This window comes from Pollicipes pollicipes, unplaced genomic scaffold (genome assembly GCF_011947565.3).
Source record: "Pollicipes pollicipes isolate AB1234 unplaced genomic scaffold, Ppol_2.1 Scaffold_4219;HRSCAF=4965_pilon_pilon_pilon, whole genome shotgun sequence".
NCBI classification, from domain to species: Eukaryota; Metazoa; Arthropoda; class Thecostraca; order Pollicipedomorpha; family Pollicipedidae; genus Pollicipes; species Pollicipes pollicipes.
The window spans coordinates 3,267,316-3,284,147 of NW_023596448.1; the positions used below are offsets into that span (position 1 = coordinate 3,267,316).

Below are 16,832 nucleotides of genomic sequence, written 5' to 3' on the forward strand. Positions count from 1 at the left end.
TTGCGACTGAAGCTCAAGCGAGGCTCCTCCACGATACCGGCACTTGCCGCCAAGCTTTTCGAGTTTTTAAGCTGTGCCGAATGGTACTAGCGGTTAAACCACGCATCCTGCTGCCTGCTTACCAATCATAGCCGTTCAGTTCAAGGTTACTAGATGAGCGCGGCTCCTATTGGCTGACATTCCGCTGCATCGGTGGCAGTCGCCAAGTACGGAGGCCTGAGGGGCGGGCGAAGGTGCTCTCACGGTTTGCTCAAAATCGCAAGAAGACGCCCGGCAAGCTGCCTTTTGGAGCTGTTGTCCCAGTTTGGTTGGGTTTTCGTATGTTATAGGAGTCCCGCGCATCCTGATGTCCGACCATGTGTTTGATCGTAATCATTTCACACGTGCCGACGTTTGACGCCAGTTCTAAGAATGTCACCTGTATAAACTTACCTCTCCGTGGCTTACCTCGAGCAGTCTCTTCCCGCCATCTCGCGAGGTGCTATGGTACGGTCAACGTTGACTGAACTGCCAGTGCATTGTGCGATTGCGGTGGTCTTTTCTCTTGTCGCGTCTATGTTTCTTCCCTGCCGTTATCTCTCTCCCCCCCCCCCCCCCATACACACAGGTGATCGCTATGCATGGACTCGCAGTCCCGTAGTGGCCGTTGTTACCGTGGATTTTACTGTCTCGATTATTCAGTGTTCACGTGGCGTGTTTTTCGATATGGGCTCCGGGCGCTCTGCCACGACGGACGCCGACGCCACATTGCTGCATGTTCCGCGCGTGAAGTGCGCCAGGGTGCAGCTTGTCCGCACACCCGCGTGGGCGACGGCCGCTCGCCGCTTCGCGGTGTTGAACAGCTTCTGCGCCGCGGGCACCACTACGTGCATGGCGCTGGCGGAGAGGCGTAGGCAGCAGCTCGTTGGCGGAGTCTGGTGTTGGGCCAGTCGGTATGGAGGGACGGACTGACCTCAGTCGGCTTGTTTGATCGCTCTGGGTTGGACGTCAACGCAGGTTGGGATCTTGAGCGACTCATTGTGGATGAGGAGAGCGAGAGAGAGGGAGGGAGAGAGACACTATGGTGGGCGCAGGCGCGAAGTGTGACGCCGCAGATGGCGGTCCGAGATCCACGGAGGGGCTGACGGCGGGGTGGTGTTTGAAGGCACTGGGTCTGGTGGTCGCGTGCCTAACCGAGCTTCTGATGCGTGCGATGAGATGCCAGATGGGGTGCCGGCCGCCCGGCCAGCGGTTTCCCGCCCAGACCGGGTTTGGCGTGTTTTGATGGCCGTTTCCGGCCATTTGTGGTGTCTGTCACCGGGCCGCCCGTCGTGGGAACGTGCCGCAGTTTACCTGTTCCGCTGCGCGTTGCCGACATCGTCCTCGTCTGTCCCTTGGCGTTTGCGCTCCAACAGTACCTACATTGTGCAAGTCCGCCCACGCTTCCCACGCTACCCTGTCCGCCCTTTGTCCCTGCCTCCGCCAGCACCACCGCGACGTGTTCTTCCATCCGTTGCTGCCTGCAGCCTCCGACGGTTCGTCCGCTGTCCCTGTTCGCTCGCCAACCAGGGGCGCGCCGTTGGTCTCTGTGCCGGCGACGTCGGGTCAAAACCCGCATGCCGTGTGACGCTGGTGACCCTAGGTCACCCCCGCTCGTGCCCCAGTGTTCCGCGCAGCGCGCTCATTCCCCGTTATCCTGGTCCGTCGGCGGCGCCGACGTCGTGTTGCGCTTGTTAGTCATACCCACTGATGTGTTACGACGTTCATGGACGTTTTGAATAAGAATTTATCAGAACCGTTGTGGGTTGTTTGCGGACCGCTTGTGTGATCGACTGTTGAGTGTGGAGCGGGGTGAAGAGACACCGGTCCGGAGCGGGACGGCCATGGAGTCAACGGCCTTGGCTGTCAACGATATGTCTCCGTAGGGATAACCACGAATTTATGGGTCAGCAACACGTCTGCTTCTCTTGCTTCCGTCCACACACTCGCACGCACGCACGCACGCCTGCGCGCAGCACACCGCCGTTGCCTGCGATTGGCGGACATTTGTTGTGACGTGGGCTGATGTACAGTTCGTAGCAGTTCGCTATGAGACCGCCGCTGAGTGACAACGAAAATCGAGAGCAGAGCTCTAGAAATACACGCATCGGTTTTTGACAGTAAATTTCAGAAAACAGTGAGGACTATGAGTGCGGAGGCATCAGGCTGAGAGTGAGGCTCAATATGTCCTAAGGTGGGACATGGTTGTGAAAGTTAATTTGCTTTTGGATGGGTTCCATTATCGTCGTAAAACCAGCAATTCGTTATTGCGAGTGAGAGCGTGGCGTTTTGTGAATATGTGATCAGTTCATACTGCTATGGGACCGATTAAGCTGATCTCCCTGTGCCCGTTGCACCGTGTAACAGATGATCAGTCAATGTTGCTTAAAGCCTTTTGAGTACCTCTGGCAACCGGCCATCCAATAGTTTGTTGGGTAGCATTTTCTTAGGACGGAATCTAAGCAAAGGTTATGGTGAAGCCATGGAGACATTTCGAGGCGAATAACGCACTTGAGCGTTTTCTTTTCTGTTTTCACTTTCTTGATATTTATTCAACCGGCTTGTCTGTGTAGTGATACGGTGCGATTTGTGTAAGGTTGACTTTCATCGTAAATAAGTCTATAAAGACCGGATGATTGCCAAATACACGTAAAGAAAATGTGAGAACATAAAAACAACCCAGACTCATAATGGCTAACTGATTCGGAAAACGTGCGCTACACGGACGGGAGGAGACAGCGACGGCCATATATTACGTGATATTCTTCTCATATTTTTGACCGTACCTACATTATGTAGGCCAGTCCATTCTTCCCACGCGATCACTGTCCGTCCGTTGCCTCCGCCTCCGCCAGCACCACCGTATCGTGTTCTGTCTGCCCGTCCCAGCTGTCTGCAGCCCTCCGATGGTTGGCCGTTGTCCCTGTCCGTTTTTCGTGTTACGTTGTTCTGAACAAATTCAATGAATTATGAGCACAAGGTCATTCCTATTCTTCTCTACATGCATTTTCATGTTACTCATCCAGTTAGCGTTATATGATACTCGATCGTCAAATAGCTTGGTTTGGCCGCCACAGTCTGTGTTCATTGCCACACAAAGACAGTGAAGTTCTGGAAAAATAAGTCACCAATAACCGGGGGAAACCGTGCCGACAATGCAGTTATGTTCGCATTATAACCGTGCAGTTTATGGCGCCATTATATCAAAGTCCACAGCGCGCCAACTTAGCCCAATACATTCGCGCCTCATATTTTAGCTGCCTCGTCTCATAATAGTACTTGGCGGTGCGGTGGGAAAAAAGAGAGGTGATATAGTTATATACAGCGTGAAAAACGTTGATGGCGTTAGACAGCGAACAGATGATGTGATCGTTAAGTGACAAGGCTATGCGCTTCTCCGAATGGCATGTGAGTGCGTTACTGTGGGTAGTTCTGAAACTACCTTCGGAAATGAAGTGACGCAATTCCAAGATGACAAAGAGGTTGTTTACCGTGCGCTCGAAGTTAACACCCCAAACCCCTCGACCTGGGTGGTCGATGTGAGACTATGTTGATTATTAAGAGCACTTTGTTTTTGGTGGAGTCCCAAAGTGCGCAGTCCAGGGGTATAGTTCCCCGAAAAGGGAGCAAGATGCAAAGCAGTGAAAATCACGAAACCTGCCTCCCGAAATGCGTCAACAAGCTGGCTGCTCCATTGGTTTGGCTTACTTTCTGAAAGGGAGGAAGGGTGAGGGGCTGAGCAGTGAGTATCGACGAAGCCAACCCGCAAAATACGTCAACAAACCTATTGCTTCACAGATTCGGCCCAGTTTCCTCTAAGTTCGGGGGGGGGGGAGGGGGTGGACCCCAGTGGAGGCTGGTCCCCAACTGAGTAGGAAAATGCATTCCTGACATAGTCCTTTCGCTGAGTGAATTAAGATGGCTTGATGGCGACAAGAACCGTTGAAAAGACTGCCCCATAAAAGACTCTTCTTTCTCTACAGACGGCTGCCTCCATGTCGTCCATCTTTGGTCCTAAATCTGCGACGGCCATCAGCATCAAAGGCGCGATCGACGACCGAATATTGGATCAACCAAAATGTCGCTCCGGTGATCATTGGCCATTACACCGCATCAGCGACCATCCCATATCCGGGTCTTTAAACATCGGACGCCGGTCGGGGCCGCGTGGTCGTGTCAGAGGCCGCCGGCGCCGGCTCTTGCCGGCACCTGTCTGCCCGGCCGCCGTCTCGCGTCCCCGCGATCAATGCCGGGGCCAGGTCAATGCAGTGTCAGCGCGATGGGGTCCAGCTCCGTCGCCCTCGCGCGCGGCGCGCCGATGGCCCTCCATTCGGGCGGTGCTCATTGCCGCCGTTCAGCGGAGTTTGATGTGGGATTCAATCAGGGAGCGCAGCCGTCGGACCGTGAGTGGCTGCAGTCGGCGGGGTCTGGTGACGGCGTCGGGGCAACGTCGGCGTCCGCTGGCTCTCCAGGAATCGATGCGGCGTTGTGGAAGACGCTGGAGGAGGGGGGAGGAGGCTCCAGCAGAAATGATACACGTGATTCATGGCAATGGCTCTAGAACCACAGGGAGTTCTTGAAATACAGCCGGCGTATGCGTAGTGCTCATCTAGGAAAGGCATGTTTCGTTTCTTCTTTCCACACTCTGTCGTGAGTGTGACATAGCCGTTGAGTTAATGGGATGCTAGATGCACGGTAGGACGTTGGTCCTGAAGAACCTAAGGGAAAGAAAGCTGACACTGTAGGCCGTTCCCCCCCCCCCCCCCTTCCTCTCCAAAGAAATGGGAACAACTATGCATGGAGCTACATGAAAGATAAAGAGTAATTGCTTTACCGCAAAAAGAGAACCATGGCCGCTAAAATGTTGACTGATTTAAAGAACCGGCTGGCGAACACCGCTTGTGGTAAAGTCGGGGTCTCAAAGTGTATTGGCTGCAACATTTGTGACTTCGAGGTCGAACGTCCGACTGTGAAAGACGTTCTAATCGAGAAGAGTCTGACTTGAAACGCCGGAAGAGGCGGAAAGTGCCGAGGGTAGCAGAGCTGCAGGCAAGGGCTCAGAAGTCACGCCCGTAAGCAGTCGCGAGGCCCAGTAGCGAGAAGCGAGGAAGTCGGTATCGTCATGGACGACGAGTTCTGCACCACAAGCGACAGCTAGATGTCGACAAACGTAGGCTTCTACGCCCATGCTGGTGATGACATACCCCGAGATGTGTTCAGGGAAGACGGCACGGCAGACGCGAAAAGTTGCTGGTTTCGGTCGTCATCAGTTCTCGTGGTATTCCCATGTCTGTCATCTCCCCGAGCGTGGTAGATGTGATCGGCGAGCAGTGACGCAACAAGTGTCTCTGGGATCTCCTTGCGCCATTTCCAGACTCCAAGTACCCTGTGATTATTGACACGTGGCGTGCCCCCCCCCCCCCCCCCTTCCCTCGCGTGCCACAGCTCCGTCATGTGGAGGACCTCTGGGACGTGGTGGTCTAATGGTTCACGTGGGAGGATGGGGGGGGGGGGGGGGCGAAGCGCGGCCGGCGGCTGAAAGCGCAAACTCAAAGAACAATCACGAAAATCGACTGAGAGGTCCCTCACAAGATGGTGAAAGGGCTGCTGGCGCGCATGCGCCCTGCAAGGTATACCAGCTGCCATTCGCTGATGGGAGTTTGCTCAGGATAAGCCAATAGCACGTGGGACCGAAATTTGACTGCAACACATGCAATTGTAGGAGCACGACAGGGTTTTAAGCTTTGTCTTATTTCATAGGGGCCAGTCGTTAAAGATGTGCGATATGGGTTTTCGTTACTTTCACTACTTGGAGCAATAAAACAGGGCGTTCAACGTCACGCATACATGTATGCAGTGGAATCCGTACAGGATGTCATTCCTTGCCTAAACGACCTGGAGCTCCATACCATACCGAACCGCTCTTGTACAAATGCCTTTAAGCCACCCTCTTTTCACGTCACTGACCACAGCGATAAACAATAGTGCTGTACTGAGAAACGGTTGACGCCACATCAAACACAACAAGCATTGCTCCGCACTGGGACAGACCTATTGAAACTGGCCGTGAAAATGCATGGACCTATTGCCATCTTTGGGTGACCAGCAAGCATCCAAATATTTACCCTTTTTCAGTACGTTCACCTCAGTCACTAGCAATGTAACTCATGCGCTTAGATTTTCTGTTCATGTTCCAGCTCAAGTACTGCGGTTGAGCTGTTACGCCGCAGTTATATGGCGTTGTCCATCACGCTCACCACATCATAAGCTCAAGTACAGTCTCAGGTGAAAAACAATCGGTCATAGCCTGCAGCTATTCAAAATTCGTCAGCTTTGTTGGATTAAAACTACCGGTCCTCACTATGTATGCATTCCATCAATATGATCTGAGAATGTATGCGCAAATATTACACATCAAAGCACATCTGGTTTCTAAACTCTTGAAGGGGGTATATTCAAAATGTATTGGCAAGACCTTTTCTCTTAGCCGGCGACAAAGGCCATACCGGCATATTAACCATCGTCGTCATGGCGACGCCAACCGCGCATGACGTTATCTCGATCGTCTTTCGCCGCCTCTTCAACCCTCATCCTGCGTGGGTGGTTCAGTTGTTTTGGGCGTCCGATTTCCGATTCCCCCTCCCTCTCCTTCTCCCCCCCCCCTCTTATACAGCACTCACTTCCCCAGGCGGGGTGGCTTCGGATCGCTTTGTGCGGTCTGTTTTCTCCTTAATTGGCACGGTTTGCAGCCAATGGTAGCGGCCACGCTGAAAGCCCAAGTGACTCCAGAGTGCTGCCGAGTGCACCGTGCCAAACACGTGGCACTGTGGCACTGTTGACCCGGAATTTCACGATCGGACGGTGGGGTCAGGGCTCACGCAATGGACACCGCTTAGCATGGCTGCTGATCCTAGACATACGCCCAGTAAAAATGTTCGGAGTAAGCGTAAACAGGCGCCTTCCTGACTTTATTGCCAGCCGGATTACGTGAACGGTAACGTACGCGGATTGTTTGTTGGTTACAATGTTCTTCCACAACGCGTCCCCGTCGTTTCCGCAGCCACATTCGCACTAGCAGTCGTTACGTTTAGATGCGAGCCGAATGGCAGCGCATTCAAGTCATCGCCAAAGGCGACGGACGACAGAAGCTGAGGGCCGAAGTCATCCTGACCAATGGCGTGCACAGAATCAATTCAACTTCCTGGATAATTTAAAATATGCAACAAGGTGTTAGAAAATGAATCCTCTGTGCTTGCGCTGGCGTGCTAAGCGGGGTTGTATTACATTTAAGATGGCGCATGCATAGATTTGCCATTAGCAGAGTGGCTCTGGTATCACGACCCGCACTCTGCTGGCTGCATAAAATAGATGAGCCGCCGAGATCCGGCCAGTCGACCGTATACCAGCCATCTGACGCCACTTACCAAATGCCAAGCACCCCATTCCAGGCCAGCGCCGACTTATCACGCCTCCTCACGAGGCTGGTGCTGGCAGCGGGTCTATTTCAGCCCGGTGGTTTCCCAGTGACGTCACGGCACCCCCACGCCCGCTGGGACACCGGCCTGCAGTATATACACCACCTGCGCACTCCGCCGAGCGCCGTTGTCTTTTCCACTTTAAGGTGTGCCGAGAGTTGCAGGCGACGTTATTTCATCATGTGTGGTGCTTGGCTCGCTATTTTCAAATAAGAAACATTTTCTTTGAAGAGTCGTGCGATGAGTGATGTGAATGCAGTACAAAAACATTAAAAGGCGTCTGTGTAGTAGAATCGGAGTGATTACGGGGCAACTATTGCTGGAAATATTATGCTCGGCTGTCCACCTTTGACCTCTATGTTCGGGTGCTAAATCTGAACATTAAACCTGAACGTCTCAGGCTGGTTAAGCTCACACTCCGCCAAAGACACCGTTAAAGCCGCGAGCACTTTGAGTATGAACCAATCAGCAACAGCGCACGGTGGAACGAGCATTACCGACACATCCGCCAGTTCGTTACGCTCCGTATTGGGGCGGGAGAAGCCGGCGGGTCAGGCGTATGGTGTGAAGAGGGCGCGCATGCGCGGAATGCTGACACTTCCACAGTTTCATCGCGCTATTTCATACAAGGCATATCTGTGCGAGCCAGTGGAGCCAAGATGATTGGCAGCCCAAGAGAGCGTACTGTGGCTCTCAAACTAGACGATTTATCGGGACGCCATTGAAGCCTACGACAATCATTACACGCATGCTCCTGGAGCTTCAGATCGTTGAGAACATGGATGTAGACTGCAGGCATACCAGCTTCAAAGTTTTTGTAGTGTAAGCCGAAGCAAGCGCTGAAATGTGTTAGACACAAATTACAACAATATACTTACACCATGGGCTATAAGCTTTAAATGCTTTTTCAGGACGCATCGGTCTTCAAGCTGACATAATTTCATATTTTAGCGTGCTAGAGAGTAGTTGCTGAACGACACGGCAAGTTTTAAGTAAAAAGACACTGCAATATCGTAGTAAAACTGAAGTGGGCTCTTATAAAATTATAAGGGATCATATTGCGGACATCCAGAAATGTTGGCATGCCCTGTCTTTTTTAATGATCATAAAACTTACAGACCGCAGAAAACAACTGGCACATGATGTCACTCGCTATCGACCCAGAGAAAGATTGTCCATCTTGAGAGAATCTTCGCAGAAGCGTCAGCAGATCTAGACGAAGCTGTCTCCCTCGAGGCCTAAGCAGTTCAAACTGCAGTGGGTAGGTACCGCTACAGAGCCTTTGGGACCCTGCCCGCATCTTGGTGGAGATTTCTTCCGCCCTGGATGAGTCCCCTGGGTCCCTACCGCTGTTGGATCTAGATGGGGCTGCCGCTCCGGTGCCCGCCAGCCTGCGCCTGTCCTGGAAACTTTACTCCCGTTTGGAAACGACTTAGTCACCCCTGACGTGGCCTGGCACTGGGAGAAAGCCTCGCTCGTTCCGGATGAGGTCATCCGCCCATCTTGCGGGAGTGCCTGCCGGCCGTCGAGGAGGCCGGGTGAACTTGAAGCAGACTCAGCCCGCAGGAGAATGATCAGTTACGGTTGAGTTCGGCCCGGTCTCCGGCCGCGGGCGGGATATTCGTCTGCGAACTTTACCAGAGTGGCCCGAGCCGAGCTATATGAGTCTCCTTCATCTGAGTGTTTTGTCTGGCGTGGCTGAGTTTGCGACGTGGAACGGTGACTAACCCAGAAAGGCTAAACGTTCAGTTGGCCCTGGTGGTTCCTCACATCTGGAGATGAAAGGCTGACGCTGCACTTATATTTTCAATGCACTAAATGCTTCGGAGGATTGCGCTTGCAGTTTGAACTGGTGCACTCCCCGATAACTAGGTGTGGTTGGATTAGAGCGAAACCCCTGATGTTTTAGTGTCGCTCAAGCCATTCAGGCATGGCAAGCCGAGCCAGCGGACAGCAAACGTCCGGAAAGAATCGAAGCTGTCTCAAGTTGGGGGACCACAGCCATTTGTGGCTATTTCCATCCAGTCAGGATCAATGCGGAATTTTCAAAAATGTTGGAGGCTCAGCCTCCTCCGGCCCTCTAGTTTACGCAACCATGGAAACACTATCAACTCATAGTTGCCTTCTCACACGGTAGGTTCTGTGATATTCATTGTCTGGTGAGCACGGGGCGTCGATGTGACCAAAATTCCTCCCCAGAGTTTCGTCGCCACCAGTAGCCATTTGCGGACCACTGTCTTCCATCAGGCCTCTAATCCCTCTCGGACAAGGCCTCTGTTCGAGAGCGCTACCGGTTCCCATAACATCCAGACACCGAACACCGCCACTGTTATCTCTCGCTCGGGCTTCCACTTCGGCGGCTGGCTCCCGGGAGCCCAGATTTCTATAGAGCCGCCAACGGCCCAGCTAATGCTAATAAGAAACTAATACTCGCTGGGAGCAAGACCGCAGATTGGACGAGTCACACTTGGACTGCGGTTCTAATGTGACTCGGACAGTCACATGTGATGCACGTGTGGCCCGGGCGGCCAGCCATGCTGTCTGGAAGGCTAATGTGTTGCTGGCACTGATTGTACGACCATGCGTTCTCAGCACAGTAATCACAATTTTTAACTTAAAAAGCATGCTTTATAAGTTGGTGCGCATTTACATGCCAACTTTTTGGACAGGTCGGGTTTTCCTGCACCGTCTGTAAATATGAATAGGACGTCAGCCCCCATTGGGTTGACAAAAACAACACAAAAGCTGCAAGTGAAAAGAAGCTGAAGAGAACACAAAATCCGACGGAGGAACGGGCCATCTCTCTGATAAGGGTGTGAGTCGATATATCCTTAACGTCGTGCGCCCAGGTCGGCAGACCTCGTACCCAACCGTGCATCCATCCGTTTGTAAGGACTGGCAGTGGAGCTCGGCAACCAGAGCAGGCGAAGACGTAAACCAGGGCCATAGTGCAGACGAATGCCATGACTGCAACTCAACGCTGGATCTCGAGACTGCCAACGGCGCATCAGTAAGCCGACCGGAAAGCGGCCCTTCGTCGCCTTGTCATAAACCGACACAGAATGCGAGAGAGCTAAGCCGGGAAGCTGGGCTATTGAACTGCGCGGATGTGTAATTCTGCTCTCCGTGACCCGTATCCGCCGGAAACGTCTGGGTTTTCGCAGTACCTTGGTCACAGGTGCTCAAATGTGAATCATTGCGAATGCGTCTCTCCCATCGGCTGGAACTAACCGCGGCTTGGTTGGGTGGTTGGTTGGCTGAAGTGTGAGAGGTGGCGGCGACCTCATCTCGATTTCGAGATAGATTGTCGATACAAGCCAGTTGTCGCCACGAGATTCCGCCGTATTTTTATGGCTCAAATTGTATGGCCTGCTGGTCACCCTGCTCCCTGGTTTTCACACCTCAAAGGCGGCCTTGGGTTTTGCATCATTTGTTGAGGCTGCCAGGGTAACACGCGCCTGGGTGGCCGGCTGGATACCCTTCGCTCGGGTTGGGGGCCTCAATTTGACCCTCCTCAGATCTTGGGAACTAAGAAAACTAGAAGCACCAAATTTACAGGATGTGTTGACCTGTACGTGAACTCACTTTGGTCAAGGTTTCAGATTCCTAGATCATGACCTTCGGTTCAAACAAGGTCAAAGAAGGTTAAGTTCCAGGTTGGTCTCCAAAGTGCTCTCAGAACCTAGATAACCGTTTTTAAGCAAAAGGTCACACTCTCATTAAAGGCCATTGACCTTGTTTGACCTTTTGAAGGTCAAGGTGACCAAAATCATACAAGATTGATTTGAGTTTTGCCTTTGACTAAGCGACAAAGATTACGCTAGGCAGCATATTCCTAAAACAAAATGTGGACCTGGGTCATTTTATCACTTTAGGTCAAATACCTATTCTGATCTCTAAGAAGTCCATGGAAGATGTGTAATGCGGTTCCTACTATCAATAAACTAAAAATGAGCACCAGAAACTTTCCCATACAGCAATCCCTAGAATAACAAAACAGGTTGGTTTTGACCTTCGTGTAACCTTCATACCTGACCTTAGGTCAATTTAATCTGCTGATTAAACTGTTGTGTTGCCTAATATAACAACCCGGGAGATGTATGGCTTCGTCTAACGCTCCGTTGTGGGATCAGATTGAAGGATTCCCTAAAAATTGTCTTCGCTGAAACCATGGCCTAACTTTGGACCTGCCATAGGTCAGCGACCTAACAAGGTACGTCTAACGGTACAAGCGACCTTACAAGGTACAATTAACTGACTAACGTCATCGTGACCCGACTGATGCCATCATGACATAGCAGACATTATCGTGACAAGTCTGATGTTATTATGATGTGGCTGACGACATTATGGCGTGACGAACGTCATTGTGACGTGACTGACGTTATTGTGATGTGACCAACGTCACTTTATCGTGACTGACATCACGGCGACGTAACTGACGGCATAACTGTCGCTTGCCATTTGGCCGTGCCAGTCGCACTGCTCGCCTCCCGCGAGCGTCTCGGCACGTGCGCCTTGATTCTGTCAAATCAAAGGTGGCAAGACAGAACGGTCGACAGGATTTTCGGTGACCTGGAGTTGTTACTGGTTGGGTTGTAAAGGAACTTTGAATGCTAAGGTCATGCCTCACCGCAGAGTGACTGGAGCTAATGATCTCGGTGGACGCATCTATGCTTAAGCCGTCTCAGGTTAAGCGATTGGCATGCCGTTTGTCGTCTGCTTCGTGCCAAGAACATTTTTCAACTCCTTCAATAACAGAGATAATCAGTAGCATTAGCATTATTCCTCGGAAAAGGACATGAGGATGACATATACTTAGGTCGATATTTCGGCAACATGCCTTTCTCGAGACAACAGCAGAAGTGAGTTCACTTCCGCTGTTGTTTCGAGAAAGGCATGTTGCCGAAATATCAACCTAACTATATCTCCATTCTCCTGTTTTTTCCCGAGGCATGAGGCTAATACTACCGTCTTATCTCTGTGGCTAATGTTCTTCGGTAATGCACTGAACAATTTACGCAATCTATCCACAACGATGTTGACATGGCCTCGCTGGCGCGTTCCGTCGCGTATCGTCGCGCAGGTCTCAGGCGCCACCCTCGTCGGGCCAGGGAAGAGAAAAGGAAGTGAGCACCCCTCGAGATTTTAGCTCCCGCACTTGGTGGTGAAAATAAAACCACCGGAGAGAGAGGCTGCGCCCAGACGTGACGAGGTCGCAACTGCTTGACCTTCGGTCAGATTTGGAGTCATCGGACAGGCAGTGTCAAAATGAGTCGAGGGACATGTTGCTACGTATCACGCATTTTGGTAGAAGGAGGGGCAATTGTTTGGACTTGCAGTTATGGTGAGGCCATGACGTTATGTAGTTTTCACTTCTACCACGGGTGAGGTTAGGTCAGGTCACGATTGCGAAATGATGCACATGTACTGGACCAACATTCACCGTTTCTTTTTACCTCTGAGCACACGTCTGGCTGTTTTATTTACCAGCACGCTGATGACATACCCAATTGGCCGAGAATTTCGGGAAACCAGAGTGTCGTATTTCAGGCTGCCGAAAAGGTCAATTAAGTCACCTATGGTTAAATTATCAAGATACCAAACAGAAATGTTCAAAGCTTTAGATGAGCCAAAGTGATATTTTCAGAATTTAGAAATGGTAAGGAAAGACCGCGAAAGGCTATATGAGGTAGGATGAGTTCACATACGCCCGCTAATAGATCTTCAGAATTCGCTAATAGAACTTCAGAAACGCAGAATTCTATCCTGCGTTTTGCATATGAATTGCGCCATATACAACCGCAACCTCCCAAAGCTTTGTCTTGGCTTTGAGGCAAAGTAGAAGTGTACGCCCCTACTTCAGGCCAGCTTTAATCTAGGGACTGTCCTAAATGTTTAACTGGAATAAAACATGTTTTCCATACTGCTAGTTATATCGGTTTGATTATTGCATGTATTGTAACAATTCGCGATATATTACAATGCCTCAGCTTTTAGGTTACATCAATTTCCAATTTGTGCACGCTTATCATCCGGTCTGACCAGACTCTATTTCAGTTCTTTAAAGATCATTTGAATAATACATCACAATATGACGTGACAATTTACGCAATTAAATTTTTTTAGACATTCAGTTAGCATATTTATAGTAGACTGTACGACATTTACAACTAGGGTGAATCCAAACATGATGTCCGAAGTGCTCGCGCCACACACATTCAAGTTCACACGGCAGTCATTCTGCCACTTCTTCCCGCCGGCCGACTTCTGACTCTTGTCTTGCTCTCATCGCGAGTTAAAAGGTCATCGCTCTCTTTTCCCCATTGCTGTACACCTCATTGCGTCGTTGTTTACATGTGGATGTGTGGAACAAGGCGCCAGTCACGGTCCTTGGGCGCGTTGTCCAGGAAGCTGTAGCCATTGCACATGACAAGTCACCCAGCCGGTTGTCCTTCCCGACAAGATCGTGAGCGTGATATGGAGGAGTCCGTGGGCAAACGGAATGCATTTTCGCGATACGCCCTAAGCATTGTTTCATCGCGTCACAGTCGCTCATTCAAGGTCACAGGAGGTTCTTGAGCTCGTGTCGCAGGTAACAAGAGGTTAACTTTGGATGATCTCCATTGACCTGTTTCTGATTTAGATTTTGAGGCAATGGTGGTTTTTGCGCTGGATTCCAATGAAATTGAATTTTTATTGTAATTCCAATTAGTAAGGGCATGTAGAAAACAAGGGATTCATTCTGGGCAGACGGTTTCTATTTTATAGAAGCCGTATAGTCGTGTGTTTGAACCAACATGCACCCACATCAACGGATCGTAACCTGAACCCAGGTCATGAGTCATATGATGATGAACATGCTGTTGGTCACACTGTTGATAGTAACTGATCATCAAAATCCCGTGAAAATCCTCGACAAGTTAGTACAACTATCCAAACTGGTTCGAATTGACATGACATCAGTTCAAATAACATTTAATTTATTGAAACATTTGAAACGTGCAAATGATGTCTTACTATTTTTACCAGATGATCACAGTCCTTTGCTTCGGCGAGTTTCTGCGATATGGATAAGCGTGGGACGCTTTTTTTTAAATCGACATTTGACATTACCTAGGTTAACTAGATAATGCCAAAGGTGATGACTTGCGTGACTGGATCAAAAAAGTACCAAGGGGATTACGGGACAGGTCACAACATTTTAGTGCGCTACGTCTGTCGAACATTTTTTAGCAATCGCTGACGAACCAGAAGACCGACAACTGAACTTCCGCCCGGCCCGGCACGTGCTGAAAATCGGTGCCCTTAAAGCTCTGGCGACGTGTCGTGTCGACATATCCGAGCTCACAATTGTTGTTCGCTGCGGTTCCTTTTCATGTCTGGGTACTGCACTGCGTATGTATCACGCACGAGCAAATACAATTTTCCTGCTTATTTCGTGTTCACGCGTACGTGCGTGCGTGTTTCGGTGTGATTTTGCGTGATTTCGGTGTGATTTTGCGTCTTGTGCACAAGGTGCACCATCCCCTTGATATCAATCAAGCACCATAACACCGACCGGCGTCCATTACTAGGCTGTGTCAGCTAGAAGTGTTGGTCACTACAGTGCAGTGTGTAATACTGCATGTTTAATATCTGGTAGATATGCAACACGTTTAAGTATGCTCTCTTAGCACCAAGTACCAGCATTCAGTCTGGCCGAGCCGTATTGCCAGCCCAGCATGCAAGGTCATAATGACCTTGACAACATTTGCCACGATTTTGTGGCGGAATAATGCAACACACTGCGAGGTTGAAATTTATTACATCGATTTAAGCGATAGCCATTGCATTACTCCCTTGACGGTCCCACGATCCGAGCCGCTTGGCCACTGCAATGTAACCAAGCGCTTGTGGGCGTCCATTTATCGCGCGCGGAACATGGCTTGCAGCGCGTTATCAACTGTTGCGAGAAATGAATCCACCAGTGGCAGAACTGTGGCGTGGCAAATGTCGTGTGTCACACCATGTGTGTCTTGTGGTAGATGACACCAACAGCGACACTTAGAATGACATTGACAAAGCTGGCTGCGGGCGATTACTGCGTGTTGCGTTTCCCTGGACTGTAACAGGAACAGCGGCTTTAACGGGATCTGACCCTCACCCCATGCGTCCCCTCGGCAGAAACACCGGAAGGACGTCAACAACTTCGACAAGCAGTTCACGTCGGAGAAGACGGACCTCACGCCCACCGACAAGCTGTTCATGATGAACCTCGACCAGACAGAGTTCTCCGGCTTCTCCTACTTGAACCCCGAGTACGTGCAGCACGTGTAGGATGTGAATCAGGAGCTTGAACCGGGGGTACGCGCAGCACGCGTGGCACCTGGGAATCAGATGCGCGCAGCACGTGTAGAATCCAAACAACGAGCACGCGAGACACGTGCAGGACTCAGAGTGGGTGGTGGAGGGCCTGCAGGGTCGGAGCCAGCCCTCGAGCTGAGGGAGCTGGCGCCCCGCCCTTTCCAGCATTTCAGCTTCCCTGATTCGTGCTTAACGGTGCGCAGTATTATAGTTCATCGGAACTGGACCGGGTGCGGTGCAGCGCCTCTGAATCGAGCGCCGGCAGCGCCTCTGAATCGGGCGCCGGTAGCGCCTCTGGATCAAACGCCGGCAGCGCCTCTGGATCGAGCGCTAGCAGCGCCTCTGAATCGAGCGCCGGCAGCGCCTCTAAATCGAGCGCTGGCAGCGCCTCTGGATCGAACGCCGGCAGCGCCTCTGAATCGAGCGCCGGCAGCGCCTCTAAATTGAGCGCTGGCAGCACCTCTGGATCGTGCGCCGGCAGCGCCTCTAAATTGAGCGCCTGGCAGCACCTCTGGATCGAGCGCCGGCATCGCCTCTGAATCGAGCGCTGGCAGCACCTCTGAATTGAGCGCCGGCAGCGCCTCTGAATCGAGCGCCGGCAGCGCCTCTAAATTGAGCGCTGGCAGCACCTCCTGGATCGAGCGCCGGCAGCGCCTCTAAATTGAGCGCTGGCAGCACCTCTGGATCGTGCGCCGGCAACGCCTCTAAATCGAGCGCTGGCAGCACCTCTGGATCGAGCAGCCGGCAGCGCCTCTGAATCGAGCGCTGGCAGCACCTCTGAATTGAGCGCCGGCAGCGCCTCTGAATCGAGCGCTGGCAGCACCTCTGGGTCGAACGCCGGCAGCGCCTCTGAATCGAGCGCTGGCAGCACCTCTGAATCGAGCGCTCTAAATCGAGCGCTGGCAGCACCTCTGGGTCGAGCGCCGGCAGCGCCTCTTAATCGGGCGCCGGCTGCGCCTCTGGATCGAGCGCCGCAGTCGACTGCGCGCTCAG

At 51.7% G+C, this 16,832-nt stretch overlaps 1 protein-coding gene across 1 annotated transcript in view; it reads left to right on the forward strand.

The window, feature by feature from the left end:
* The window catches only part of LOC119095343 (protein kinase C, brain isozyme-like), a gene marked incomplete in the record, with an annotated part of 136,805 nt that extends 120,234 nt beyond the window's left edge, over positions 1-16,571 (forward strand). The window contains 1 exon segment of the mRNA XM_037218197.1: positions 15,660-16,571. Within this exon segment, the coding sequence (XP_037074092.1) occupies positions 15,660-15,812 (153 nt within the window).
* Between the last annotated feature and the right edge of the window lie 261 nt (positions 16,572-16,832).